General features: G+C 39.9%; 1 protein-coding gene across 1 annotated transcript in view; it reads left to right on the top strand.

Annotated features, from left to right (window-relative positions):
• The first annotated feature begins 930 nt into the window (after positions 1–930).
• The window catches only part of SEMA6A (semaphorin 6A), a 73006-nt gene continuing 58415 nt past the window's right edge, over positions 931–15521 (top strand). The window contains exons 1-5 of the mRNA XM_007956722.2: positions 931–1030; positions 5080–5197; positions 9445–9505; positions 10684–10746; positions 11871–11972. Of these exons, the coding sequence (XP_007954913.1) occupies positions 931–1030; positions 5080–5197; positions 9445–9505; positions 10684–10746; positions 11871–11972 (444 nt within the window). The remainder of the gene's footprint in view (positions 1031–5079; positions 5198–9444; positions 9506–10683; positions 10747–11870; positions 11973–15521) is intronic.

Genomic DNA, 15521 nt, shown 5'->3' with positions numbered 1-15521 from the left:
GTATATTCTGGCATTTTTATCCACTACTGTTTATTGCAAGGTAGTAATTAAGACTGAAATATGTATGGATATAGCATTTTTTAATCAACAATACCATTTCAGTATGTGGTTTCAGATTTTCTCTATGTTGTTCTTCACAGGGTCTGAAAGGGTCCATTTCTTTCCCTTTAAAACATGGAGATTATGGTGTGATTTTATTTATGTCCAAGGTCACTGCAGAATTATATTTACTCAAGGTCAGAATCTCAACTATGGGGGTAAAGGAAGTAATGGAAATGAACGAACAGGACCAGTTTTCTATGTGAGCTCTGGAATGTGTTGTGAATGTGTGTTGGGGATGAGGGCATGGTGTCTGTGGAGAACTGTCATTTAGATTAGTATAGCATTCTGGTTTGTCAAAAGAAATTGGAAATCTGGATTGTTATCAGAAATTGCCTAGTTTTTCAATATTGGCAACTATGTATTTTTGGAAGATTGACTAAACAAAACATGTTTTGGGAATGATAGCTTTTGATGTCTCTGAAGCCTGCTGAGAAAAAGAAAAGTATTTGCCTTCAAAGGAAAAAAGAAGATGCTTTTCAGTGGTCTACCTATTTTGGAACGTAGTTTCTTAATTGTGTAATAGTAGCCCCTAATGGTCTTAAAGATGGCTCAGGACAAAGGAACCAAGGCTTTATGTCATGTATTTGGAAGAAGTTTGCAAAATGGGTCAGGTTCATGGAGAAGGAGGTGCAGTGGGCAGTGGATACAAGTAAAACACAATAATCAATGAGTTCACAATGGAAAAGATGTGAAGCAGTGGCCCCTTTTCTCTTGAATTTATTTTCAAGGTCATTTCATTTTATAAAGCTGACTTGCAAAAAACAAAAATCTCTTTTCTGCTCTTTGGCAGGGTGAAGTAGAGAAATAAAGTCTCCCCGCTGAACTACTATGAGGTCAGAAGCCTTGCTGCTATATTTCACACTGCTACACTTTGCTGGGGCTGGTTTCCCAGAAGATTCTGAGCCAATCAGTATTTCGCATGGCAACTGTAAGTACTCATGATTTTACTCTTGCTCCATTTCTTTGTGGACATTTTAGCCTGCATCAACCAGTAAACAATAAAAATTAAGTATTAAAAAAAAATAGGAGATTTTATTTAAAAAATCACCTATTGTGAGACCAGTCAGCAATTAATTTAAAACAAAGATAAGAATATAAAGGGACAGGGAAACTAGATTAATAGACATGGATCAACCAGAAGAGAAATAATGAGAATGTTCACACATTGTGATGAATGTAACCAATGTCACTGAACAACTTGTGTAGAGATTGTTGGAGACCTAAACTTCTATGTAAACCTTCACTGGAAACACAGTTATATATATATATACATGTATATATGTATGTATGTATGTATATATGTATGTATACACACACACACAAAAAAAAAAAAAAAACTCACTGCCATTGAATTGGATCCGACTCATAGCAGCCCCTCCTTGGACTTCCAGGATTGTATCACTATGGAAGTAGATTGCCCCATCTTCCTTCTAAGGAGTGACTGCTGGGTTTGAACCACCAGGCTTCTGGGTTAGCAGTCAAATGTCTTAGGCACTACACCACCAAAGCTCACTCGCTTGCTCTCTCTCTCATGTATGGAGCTCTGGTGGCACAGTGGATAAGGCATTTGGCTGCTAACCAAAAAGTCAGCAGTTCAAATCCACCAGCTGCTCCACAGAAGGAAGAGGGGGCAATCTATTTCCATAAAGATTTACCACTTCGGAAACCCAATGAGGTCACTATGAGTCAGAATCCACTCAATGACAGTGAGTTTGGTTTTTTCAAAACTTGCTACCATTGAGTTGATTCCAACTCATAGCAACCCCTTTTGGGTTTCCGAGGTGGTAAACCTTTATAGAAGCCCAGTCTTCCTTCCACTGGTAAATATATATGGGAAATTTAGTCATTCTAACCCATGTCCTTGGAAGGAAGGTTGGGCAATCTTCTTCCGTAGTGATACTGCCTTGGAAACCCAAGGAGGGTGTCCCTATGAGTCGGGGCTGACTCAATGGCACATAACAACAACAACAACCCATGTGGATGACAAAGCTGGTTAATTCAAGTCTAGTCAAATTGGTGGTATAACATATACATATACATATATACATATTTATAAATACTCACTGCCGTCACCTAGAATCCAACCCATATAGCAACCCTCTTTGGGTTTCTGAGGCAGTATCACTAAGGAAGTAGTTTGCCCAACCTTCCTTCTGAGGAGTGGCTGGTGGGTTTGAAGGATAACTTCATCAAATGTGGAGACATATCTGTGCAGGATTTCAAACTTTTCCTAATACCTTCAGTCAAGTCTCAATTATGTGGAGACTGTGATCATGACTTAATCCAGCTGTATGGGAAAGTATCACTAGCATTGCCAGTGTTACATATTTTCATATGTAATCAATGTATGGACATTGTTAAAAGAGATGAGCTGAAAATAATGAGTGTTTTGGAGTAAGGTAGAAATAAAAATTTTTTTTTAGACTTGCAATTTATATTTTGCCAGACTTGGGTTGAGAATGATTTTGACTTCACCGAGGACTTATTTTAATTGTCTATATACTGTCTGTTGGTCTCTTCCTTATTGTCAGGGGTTGTTGTGTTGTTGTTACATGCCATCCAGTCGGACCCGACTCATAGAGACCCCTCTTTGGGTTTCTGAGGCAGTATCACTACAGAAGTAGATTGCCCCATCTTCCTTCTGAGGAGTGGCTGGTGAGTTTGAACCACCAGCCTTCTGGTTAGCAGTCAAGTGCCTTAGGCACTATGCTACCAGCGCTCCCATTGTCAGGGGTAGATAACCAATATGATTAAAAATTCATTTGTCTCTTCAGAAGAGTAAAATCCTACCTGTATGTTGGACAGAACAATCAACTTGCTACCTTTTTTTTCCTATCCTCCAAAAAGCAAGATATTTTGTGACAGTAAAGGTGAAAAAGAACATTTTTCCCCACTATCTATGTCCTCATAATTATCTCAAAACAAAAACAGAGTGAACTTGATAAAGAGTATTTAACAGTGATGTTAGACACTAACAAGTCCTTCAATGCCCAATCTTTGGGTTGAAAAAGAAGATATTTTTACATGAAGATGAGGAAGCAATATTGATAAAACAATTAGAGAACAAAAGGTCAAAGGCCATTGTTCTGGTTACCTAGTGCTGCTCTGACAAGAATATATACCACAAATGGGATGGCCTCGACAAACAGGAGTTTATTCTTATAATTTGGAGGCTTTAAGTCTAAGTTCAAAGTGCCAAGCTCTAGGGGCTGGGTGCAAGCCCTTCAGCCTGGGGCTTCAGCTCTGCCTCCAGCTCCCAGCCCACTGAAGCTAGAGGCATTTCTTCACTCAGACAGCTGCTGGCTGCTGAGGCTGAGAAGCCCAAGGTTGGCAAATAAAATGGCACAGTCCCGATGTTACCAAACCACACCGCAGGCCGTTAATTTAAAGCCATTGTAAGTCCCAAGATCAGCAGAACATGGCAGGCTGCTGAGCAATGACACAGCTACATGCAGGGTTCAAGCATGCCATAAGCTAGATACTATTCCCAAGGCTTCTCCTTATATACAGGAAGCAGAACACATCCCAAAGGCAGCTACTCAGCTGCTTGTGGTAGATCCCACCATGGAGTTGATTGTCAGTCTCATCATGGGGAATAAATACCACCAGCTACCCAGCCACTCAACCAGGCCCAGCCAAGATGACACACAAACATAACTACCACAGGCATGATGAAGGACCCAAATTATGTGGTCCAATATCATCACTCTAAAAGTGGCAGAGTTCACCTTCCTCAAGGTACAAAAAAATTTTTTTTTAATTTCATTATTTCCACTCAAAAAGATTTTTTTATCTTTGGTGCCACAGTACAAAAGGCTTCCTCAGCCCAAATACACTACTGAAAATCATGCTTAAATGATCGCTTAAGACCATGCTAGCAGACAAACATATTAATTGTTTTAGCTAGCTCACTGCTGAATGGGTAAATGAAGTTTCAGAGCAGTGGGAGGAAAGCATAAGATAAACTCATACCTAGCTTGATTGTGAGTAAAATATACTGTGACTCTCTAATAAGATACCCATTCTGAGCAGCGCTCAGATACTAGAGGAGTTGAAAGTGTAGGGGTCTGAGCATTAATCTGTGAATGGTTTTTATTCATTATTTACACCCCTGGAAAACAACTGCCTTTTAAAATGACTCATCTTTCTTTCCTTCTTACTTTCTTTGGAAGATTGCCAAAGCTCTGCAGATTGTAGGTTTAAAGACAGAGAAATGTTGAGATCTAGGTATTTCTAAAGGTCAGATATTAGTACAAATTGCCCACTCCCAACTAAAGACAACTGTAGGAAAAGAGAAATATGCTCCTTGACTGCCCGAGGCAGGGAAAATTTGAGATCCACCCAACTGGCTACACTCAGTTTGACCCTGCCCTGTCAAAGCCCAAATTTCTGTGAGATTAGCCAATTGCTCAACTCGAGTGAACTTCCCACAGTTCCTAGAATGCCAACCAACCTAATGGGGCTGCCTTCAATAGTGGATTATTCCAACTGGACGCCTGTGGAGACTGTATTTTTCTTCTGGCTCCTGGATGAAGGCTCTTGCCTCCAGACCACATTGCCTTTGTGGTGATTGATGGGTAGGCTGCTTTGAAATAGTTTTGTCCCGAGACAAGATCTTTGGCAGACTGCCCCTCGGGCTTAGCACTCTACAGAAGATGAAAAGAAAACTGTGGAAGAAAAGAGCACCTTCATGGAAAGGGTTCACTAGTAAGTTTAACCCTCAGAAAAAGAGACAACTCAGAAATTGTGACACTTAGAACCGTAAGTTCAGGCTTATTACTTATCATCATCTGTAAATTAAATTGTAATTTGATGAGCCTTAAATAGTACTGTTCTGTCATACTATTTCTGATGGAAATGGTGGCAAGGTCTGACTTAAATACGGTTTTGTCTTATTACCCATCCATCCACCCCCACCCTATCATTTCTTGGCTTGATTTCTTTTTCCCTCTCTTGCCCCATCTCCCCTTTTCACAGATACAAAACAGTATCCGGTGTTTGTGGGCCACAAGCCAGGACGGAACACCACACAGAGGCACAGACTGGACATTCAGATGATTCTGATCATGAATAGAACCCTCTACGTTGCTGCTAGGTAAGTGGCCCTTCTGTCACATCTGTGTTCAAGTCCAAAGTCCTGGCTGTGCATCGTTTTTCAGATTTTTAAGGTTCCCACACAAAGCCTTATTTAATTTAAAGGCTATTTTGGTTTGTCATGCAATCATTCTTTCAAGATTTTCGATGTCTGTTTAACTTTATGTGGATTTAGATGGAAATAATTGCATATTGTGGAGCTTAAACCCAAATAACCTACTGTGTATCCTGAGCATATATGCAAATATTTACTCAGCACCCAGTCGAGTGCTTCACTCCTTGATACTTGTTTGTTAAATTGAGTTGACTATATAAACACGTATTACATAAGTGTGTGTGTGTGTAGGTGTGTGTATGTTAAATCTGTTTGCGTTTGTGCAATGAACATCAGTATATATCATTTGTTAACAGAATAGCAATGGCATCCAATGAAACCATAAATATATCAAAATATAAAAAGATTTTTGATTTGGCTTTACTAAGAGACTATGCATCCTTGAGGAAATGTTCTTTAGACTCTGTGCCTAAAGACTGAATGACATGTTGTGAATACTGCCTGAACAGGGATCACAGTGGACTTGGGGGATCATGATGGACTTAGGCTTTTGTTCTAATTCTGCCCTTAATGTAGTTGGATAACAACTTGTCTGCCCATATGTGTCCCCTGTTAAATGAGATATTGGATTAGATTATCCTAATTGAAGTCCCCTGGGATTCCAATAATATATAATCCACCCATTTTTGGATTGTATAGCTCATTCAGAATAGTTATCATTGAACAGTTCCTGGAAGTATTACCTATCTTATCGGGTTCCACTGGATCTGGATTGATTAATCATTTTATGCTGGGAAAATGAAATAGAAATTATGATACTTAACCTGGCTGTGAGCGTAGATAATAATAAGAAGTAAGTTGCAAATATAATTGCAAATTTTTTATAAATGTTAACCCATTCAGTCTTCTAAACAATCCTGTGAGAAGGAGCTGTTATTATCCCATGTCTTAGGGGAAGAAACCAAGGTAAGAGAGGTTAAATGACTGGGCCAAAATGATGGAGGCAGGATTTGAGCCCTATTGGTCTTGCTGAAGATCATAGTATTACTTGCTGTACTGTGCTGCTCACTGAGCCTTCGAGGTGGTACTATTTGCCCTGGTAATTAACTTCTAATAGCTGTTGCCAAAGAAAATAACCATTGTGGGTGCTCACTAGAAAGCATTCCAATAAGGTCTTCAGTAGCTGCCTCTCCAAGAAAATACCAGCTCCTTCTTAGATATCGTTTGTAGTTTCTGGATGTAGTGAGCCTGGAAGATTATATTGGTACCCAATTATCTAAAGGCTGATCAGAACAAATGATTAAACACTGGATTTGTGAGAAGTAGAGTAACTCAGGAATCTCCTATGAATTGTTCACTTTTCACTTGTGTCTTAGGGGGAAAAATGGTTTGACAGACTGCCCTTGTATCTAGCAGTGATTTAGCATGGGTGTGGACTGCAGGTAGAGGTATGGACTGTAATGCAGTACAGGAGAATAAGGAGCAAGGTGCTATGCAAACTTAAAGGTGACCATTATTCCAGCTCATTAAAACCAAGATTCTTTATCCTAACTCTCACTCCAATAAAAAAAAGAAGAAAGTGAAGGAAAAAGAAAAGAAGCATTCATTTTCGAAAAGCTATAAAACAGAATTGTCTTTGGTTAAACGTCAAGTTTATACCTTCTCATTGGCATGTTGATTTTCACTCAATACCCAGACAAACCAAAAAATCCATTGTCCTCGAGTTGATTCTGACTCATAGTTATACTCTAGGGCAGAATAGATGTACTCCATAGGGCTTCCAAGGCTGTAAATCCTTATGGAAACAGACTGCCACATCTTTCTGCCACAGAACAGCTGGTAGGTTCGAACTGCTAACTTTTCGGTTAATAGCCCAGCACTTAATCACTATGCCACCAGGGCTCCTATCATACCCAGCCACTTGCCCTTGGAAAAATTCCTAAAGTAGTTCTGTGGGCACCATATTTAAGGCCTCTCGGCTCTTTTTAATGTCACATTTCCCAACATTGCCCTGAGAGATCCAGGTTCCTAGGCAGCAAGTAACACGATTTAAAGTTAAATCCTTTCCCCAGGCTCAAACCATGGCAACCCAGAATTCAGTGTTGCTCCATGGTGGCAGTAACAGGAAGTCATAGGATTAAGTCAGTTTGTGTTCAAATAACTTAATTTAGCAAAGGCAGTGCGTGAATCCTGGGATGAACATGCAATGGCTGGGAACAACCCTTGCCCCTTGTCTGTGGTTTACTCCATAAAGTATGGTTTCTGTTTGCTGGGGGCAATGTGATCCTTAGGATATTGAAAAAGATTGCCATTGTCCAAGAAGAGATTTCATTCATGCTATTCTGTTTTAAAAAATGCTTCTCAGTTCTTCTAGACAATTGATATCAGCAATTGGAAGCCAAGTCCCATCCAGAACCCTGGTATTGAGTGAGGCTTGGTCACAAGAACCTCTTTCAATTCTGCTTTATTATTATCTACTTTATAAATTCTTCTTTTGGAAAAAAAAAAAAAATCTCTAAACTGCTAATTAACATAAACAGGCCATGCCAGGAGAGGCAATCCCAGAGCTTTCTGAGGAGTTGCCAATGCATATTAATCAGTCGTTAATTTACAATTCATATATTCAGCTCCTACTTAAGTTTTGAGGGGAGGCAGGGCAAGGAAAGCCTAGAGTCATCTCAAACCTGATACCAAAGTAATAGGCAATTCCATTCTAATAATGAGCCTGACCACAGTACCAACAATAAAGTCAAGATAGTAATAAAGGAATGCAATAAACCTGCCTTGAAATTAAAGGGCAGGGTGATTCTGGCACCCTACTGAAGTTTGAAGAAACTTCCCAGTTCAGCAATTTATAAAATAGGCTCTTCATTCTCTCCCTTACCAACCTCACGGGTGCGTGCGCGCACGCACACACACACACACACACACACTCACTCGCTCACTCGCTGGCTCACTCACTCACATTCACGGTTCCATGGCAGGCAGAGGAGTTTTGTAAGCCAACTGCCCTGCCCTCTTCTTTTATTTTCACGTGAGAGAGCTTCTTTTTATTTCATTTTTTTCTCTGTTGTGCTTTCCCGAAAAACAGTAGCAAACAGAGATTTCCCAAGACAGAGGGGGAAAAAAAAGAAAAGAAAAAAGCTTATCCTAACTAAATAATTGTCTCCTATCTCTCTCCCTCCCTCTTTCTAATAACGAGGGGGCTTGAAAGTCTGCATCAGTGCCTTGAGGCCCTAGTTTAAAGCTGTGGGTAATTTTCCAGCCCCAGGACTTCCTGCATTTTAGAAAAAGTCAATATTATTTCAAGGGAAAATGAGCTGTTTTGCTTTCCCTCACTAGCCCCTCATCTCCCCAGTTAAGTGTAGTTCTTTTCTTTCTTCTGGATTCCAGACAAAAACGCCTTTGTACTCAGCTCACACAGAAGGGGATGTTTAAATATAGTCCCACACCTGAGCTGCTGATTCTGTTTCTCCCCTTCAAAGGGGAGACTGGCAGCAAATTGTAAAGAGAACCAAATTCTCAGCAAAACAGGAAGGTGAACAGAAGCAAGAAATGTAAACTTTAGCTCAAGTACATTTTAGACCTTAATTGACCATCATCGTGTGAAGAAAAGAGTGGCTTCTGGAAATAATTTTACCTCCATTATCTTTTTTTCCTTCCATCTTCTCGATCAAAGCTGAGACTGGAAATATATTTTCTGAAGAGATGAAGACAGAGACTAGCTTTTTTTTTTTTTTTTTTTTAAACCCTGTTGTTGAGCAAATGTGGCATGTTCAATACCAAGTGTTTGGTACATGGATTTGAAGACACTTAAAGGGCATGTGAACCCAACTATTTTCCAGTTTTTGGACCAATTTAATGTCCAGGGTCTTTTTCCTGAATTACATATATGCAAGTGCTGGAGTTTTGGTGTCACAGAGAATGCTGACTACAGGAAAGTTTTCCATAAAAGGTGTATATTAGAGCAAGATGCTGTACTTCTTCAGAAAGATGCTTAATGTCATCCAGAATGTCTCTTGCAGGCTGGCCTCTTTTTCTTGCATGTAAATGTCTTTTTTTATTTTTAATAACATGGATATGGATTTATTTGCCTTGAATGAGATATAACTCATTCAGTAGAAAATAAACTGTCTTTACACTTGTGTTTGTCTATTGTGTTTGACTTTATATTAATTTTTCTTTGCTTACAGGGACCATATTTATACTGTTGATATAGACACGTCACATGCCGAAGAAATTTATTGTAGCAAAGTAAGTAGTTTTAAAACCATCTTTCTGAAGTGAAGGACTGTAATATTTTAAATACAGTTACTGAGATAATATGGTTAAGACTCATTCGAAAATACCACCACACGTTTTGTGGATCCTAATCTGGGTGTAGAGTCCTTGGGTGATGCAAACAATTTACATGCTCAGCAGCTAACCAAAAAATTGGTAGTTGAGTCCACCGAGAGACACCTTGGAAGAAAGGCCTGGCAATCTACATCTGAAAAATCAGCTACTGAAAATCCTATGGAGCACAGTTTTACTCTGACACACACAGGGTCACCATGAGTCAGAGTCAACCTGATAGTAACTGGGTTCTAATTTGGGAGTAGGTTAGGGCTTAATACGTTTTCAGAAAAAGTTTTGTACTTCATGTGTTATTCATTGAGCATCCATACATATACATTTTGGAGTTTTTGGTAATTTCTAAATTCTTTTAATAAAATATTGCCATGTTTGTACCACAGAAATACCAATTTTCTTACGCAAAATTTTATCCCACAAATGTTTCAAAGTTATTTTTCCATGTGTTTGATTTGACTGTTGTGGTTCAGGAGTTTGATCATTATCCCTTTCAGGCGGACATAAAATATAACCTAACATTGCTTGTAACTCCACATGGGGGTATTTTAGTTAAGAAAAACTGTACATACAAGTAGATGATTCCTTCAGTCCATTAACTTACAAGAAGGAGAAAACTTGATTTAAATCTTTGTCCACCAAAGGTAAATGTCTCCCTTTTGCATAAGAAAATGACTTCCATATTTTAAGGACAAAATCTACTTTATAAAAATTGATTTATCAACTGAAAAGAAAGGGTAGGACATGTATTTTCTCAAAATGAGCATAATTTATTAAGTTAATTTGGATATTTTATGTGAAAATTCCATGGTGATACTTACTCTCCTTTCTTTATTCTTTATCTTTATCTCAAAGAGAAGAAGATCATTTTGTAGTTTAATGAATAGATAGGAGTTCAAAATTAAATGAACATTTCCATCTCTAATCTTTTCTTGTTGTGGTGAATTAATCATCGAGAAAGGGTGCAGAAAGCTTTCAGTAAATATATGTTCAGCCTCTAGTCTCCCCAAGGGAACTCTTACTTCTAAAATCAAATGCAACAACCTCTGGGCTTTAATTGATTTCTTTCTTGATCCCGGCAGAAACTGACATGGAAATCTAGACAGGCTGATGTAGACACATGCAGAATGAAGGGAAAACATAAGGTAGGCAATTTTCATTTCTCCTGCAGCTGCCACTGTAGGTTAAGGTTTTGAATGTTAACTCCAGCCGTTGACTGTGACGTGGAATGGATCATGCCATTCACTTTTTCCCCAGTAATTGCTTTTTCCATCAACTTATTGAAGCCTTTAATTTGCAAAAATAGTTTGCTTTTAATGTGATGAAACATTACGACAGCTGCTCAGGCTGCATCATGAACTACTTAAGCGCACTAGGGATTATGGGCACAAAGTTGCTATCCTGACTCTTCACAGTGCACTCTCCGACAGCCCCACCTTGCAGCCCAGTGCCTACAGGGAGTTGGGGGAAGAGCTCATAAAAGGCTGCTGCAGACATACAGGGTTTTGTGCCTTTGGTCATAAAGCAGCATAAAAACATACTTCAGCCAGGAGCCTTGTGCATCAGGGGACCCTGTAGCATCTGGCATTAAAATTATTATGATGGGAGGTTGGTGCTTCCAGGCAAGCCTCCTCCTTGTGACCTACGTACACGCTTCCATTCTGCACCCTGTTTTTATTTGCTGTAGAAAAAACAATTGTTTAGCATAGCAGGAAGAACTCGAAATTTTATAGGAGAGCTCCTCAGCTACCTTCATTTTAACCCTCCTGTGAACAGATCAAGGAGATCTGGTGGCGTAGTGCCTAAGGCATCTGACTTCCAACCAGAGGGTTGGTGGTTCAAACCCACCAGCCACTCCATGGAAAGAAGATGAGGCAATCTACTTCTGTAAAAATTTACTGCCTTGGAAACCCAATGGGGGTCGCTCTGAGTCAGAGTCAACTTGATGGCAGTGGGTTTGGTTTTAGTGCTGTGAGCAGATCAGGAGCCCTGGTGGTGCAGTTGCTAAGCCCTTGGCTGTTAAACGAAAGATCAGCCATTCAAACCCACCAGCTACTCCATGGGATAAAGATGTGGCAGTCTGCTTCCATAATGATTAACAGCCTTGGAAACTCTATAGGGCAATTCTACTCCATCCTACAGAGCTGCTATGAGTTGGAATCGACTTGATGGAAATGGAGTGGGTGTGGGTGAGCAGATCACTGTATAATGTGAAAAATGAGTTTCTGTATTGAATGAACTGTTATAAAAAGTTTGAATTATTTTTCAGGATGAGTGTCACAACTTTATTAAAGTTCTTCTAAAGAAAAATGATGATACGTTGTTTGTCTGTGGAACTAATGCCTTCAACCCTTCCTGCAGAAACTATAAGGTAAATGCTGCTTTCTCTGTCTGGAACCACACAGCCAGGAGGTATTTCATAATTTACTGTGATCGTACCTGTCGCAACCTAAGGGGTAATTCAACACCGCCCGGGTTCCTCTCACTTGTTCAACTTAATGTATTGCTCCACATGAGTGATCCTGAGCAGGCTTCTCAGCTTCCTGTTTGTCCATAATTGATTGACACATCTTTAAAAACCCTACACAGTAAAGTTAGTTTCTATAAGACCCTATTCTTTATTGTTTGGAACACTGACATACTTACCATGTGTACCATGTGGATTTCCTTTCCCTCTTTCTCTTTCTCCCTTACACCCCCATCATCTCTCTGAGCATAAAATCACATATATATGGTAAATAAGTCTCGATTTAAAAGCATCTCTAAAGCATGGCATTTGAAACTGTAAATTTCTTCTACGTAAGATTTTAAGAACTCTGGAATATAATTCCATTTTAGCATTCAGAAAAGAGTGTCCTACTTTACAATGACCTTTATGCAGAGGGGCAAATAACTCTCAAAGTTAGTCAACCTAGTTAGCCCTGATGCATCTGGTAGAGGTGTCGCTGAAAAAGCAAGGAGTTCACCAGCTGCACAAGCCATGGTGGCAGTGATCTTGGGTTTTGCCTCTCCATCTGTTGTTGTTCATGACTCTTCTGTCTGTAAGTCTTTCACTCAGGAGAAGACAATAGCATTTTTGCTGTGGTCAGGCACTGAGGCTATAAAGGCAAATAGGAGACCTCCACCCTTTGGGAATATAAAGACAATGAGTAGGAAACTATAGTTTCATGAGGTTTCTGCTACAGTGAAACAGAGTATTATGGGAACACAGCCAAAGAGTACTTAATCCAGCCTGCGGAAGTCTTCCAGGAGATGGGTGACCTCTCCCTTACAATGTTTCCACCAACTGTTCTCACACATTGAACACCCCTGCCTAACTCATAAGAAATCAATAAGTTCTGTGAGTGCAGAGACCATGGTTGTGCTTGTCCAGAACCTGTGATAATTGAGTATGATATTGAGTACCAAACAGGTACTCAATAAATGTTTGTGGAATAAATGACTGTCTGAAGGAGAAGACATTCCAGATAGAGAAACAGCATCAACAAAGACTTGAGGAAAAAAAAATAATAGCCTATTAAGCTTGAGAAACATCATTTGGTTCTGAAGGGCCGGACTGTGAAGTGACAAGTGATAACGAGAAAGAGACCAGGGATGAAGGGGAGAGAAGAGATTCATGAAAATATTTAAGTAACAAAACTCAGTAGGATTTAATGATTGACACCCAGGATAAGGAGGGGGGTGGGGAATCAAGAATGACTGCCAGGCTATCTCTTGGGTGAGTGGACAGATGAGGCTGCCACTGACCTAGGTAGAAAATAAAGGAAGAGCCATGGTTGAGTGGAGGTGGTGAGATGATAAGGAGTTCAGTTGTGAGCATAATGAGTTCTGTGGCAATGCCTGTGGAATTGAATAGAGATACTTACATGGATGATGAGTGGGTAAGCCCTGACTTAGGCAGACACCTGGGTAGAAATATAGATTTGAGTTTCATCCATCCAGATAGTAGCAAACCCCAAGGAGTATGAAGCATAAGTAAAGGAGTATGGGCTAGAACCAGAACCAGAGGTCTCACCAGCCTTTGTTTGACAGCTTTAAGGGCCTTCTGAACCCTTTCTTTGCACAGCTATTGAATGTGGAAGGTCTTTTACCTTCACACTCCTCCTCCATTAGTCTTACGTTTGGAAATTGGCATGAACAGGACCAGGATTAGGGTGAGCAAGTGAGATGTAAAATTCCTCAGGCACAAAATCGAATGAGTTGCCATAAATTCAGTATTCAAGATAAATGATATTCGAATACAACAGTAAATAATCAAAATTAATGCAAGAAAACTCCATACCAACAAAATGACAAACTTTTAAATAAAGATAAGATCCATAAGCTTAAAGTAGAAGCAGCTAGACCTGCCCAGTATTTGCTCTAGCCTGTGACAGCAAACAGCTCAAGTTTCAACTTCAAGTCCACCACTTAATATTCCATCCCTGTTTGTCATTGTTTAGAACTCAGTAAGGTTAATAATTCTAACAAATCTAAGGAATTCCCTAGCTGGAATGCAATCTTTTGTGACAAATTACAGGTTTTCCTGGCACCGTGATTCATGGGCTGTGAGTAGCCTAGCTCATTTTTCCTGCACGTGTTCCATTCCCCATGATGCCTCACCTGTATTGATACCTTCACCTCTTACTTGTTCTAGGCACACCTACTGAGACATGTTTCATTCCAGGAGCCTGGACTTCTCAGAAGCCACAGGCAGGAATGTACTTCATGGTTAGGCCCCATCTATGTGTGTGTCTCTGCAGATGGCAGTAAAAACAGTGGCATGGCTCAGAAAAAGGTTCTTTCAGACTCAGGGCACAGAAGGATCTGACTATAGGAAGAAAGGACAGCCTCTCTTTTGGTGAACACACAATTCCCCCCACAGTAAACACAGCTAAACTTTTTTCCAACCAAATCAGAGCCAAAGAATTATAGCACAAATAATGGCCAGTTTTCCACTGAAAAACCTAAGTCTCATCACAAGAACAACAAGTTGATTAGAGTAACTTCACACAGGCAAAAAAAAAAAAAACAAACAAACCCAAACTCACTGCCATTGAGTCATTTTCCCGACTCATAGTGACCTCTCTTTGGGTTTCTGAGACAGTATCTCTGTGGAAGTAGATTGCCCAATCTTCCTTATGAGGAGTGGCTGGTGGGTTTGAACTGCCAGCCTTTTGGTTAGCAGTCAAGTGCCTTAGGCACTATGCTACCAGAGGACCTAATTTTACGTCTCTGCTTCTACCATACCTTGATTTTTATACTTTGTATTTTGGACATAGGCATAATATGTGAGGAAGATTACAGCCCGAAATAAGATTATCTGGGGTTGAATTTTGAAGTCATTCTTGATCCGCCCCCCGCCCTCCCCTTATCCTGGGTGTTGATCATTAAATCCTACTGAGTTTTGTCACTTAAATATTTTCATGAATCTCTTCTCTCCCCTTCATCCCTGGTTTCTTTCTCATCACTTGCCACTTCATAGTCCAGCCCTTCAGAACAAAATGGAGTTTCTTAAGCCTTTTCTGTCCTGTTCTCTAAACCTCTTGAACTTTTGGGAAGGTCAGGCTGGTTCTTTGTATAATTATCTGTGCCCCATGGTGATTTAATTTCCCAGGGGCTACTGTTAAGTCTGCTGTTTGATCACTACCACAGGATTAGTTCTTCATGGAAAGAGGATTTTGCCATGGCATTGTTTTGTTTTCAGACCTTTCCAGACTCACAAATTAATACATTAAGTTTTCACTGCTTCCTACCTTTGACTAACTAGAGCTGTTGCACTTTTTCTTTTCTTTAATTGTGATTTGGGTGAAGATTTACAGAGCAAATTCACTTTCCATACAGCAGTTCACATGTACTTTGTCTCATGTCATTGACCACAGTTTACCACAATGCAACAGCTCCCCTCCCACTTCCTCCCCATAGTTACTTCTTCCCAGTG

The sequence above is a fragment of the Orycteropus afer genome, unplaced genomic scaffold, assembly GCF_000298275.1.
Source record: "Orycteropus afer afer isolate SDZICR_OR568_19922 unplaced genomic scaffold, OryAfe1.0 scaffold00654, whole genome shotgun sequence".
Classification (NCBI taxonomy): Eukaryota; Metazoa; Chordata; class Mammalia; order Tubulidentata; family Orycteropodidae; genus Orycteropus; species Orycteropus afer.
The sequence above is the reverse complement of the archived record's forward strand: the minus strand, read 5'-3'. Positions and strand labels throughout refer to the sequence as shown.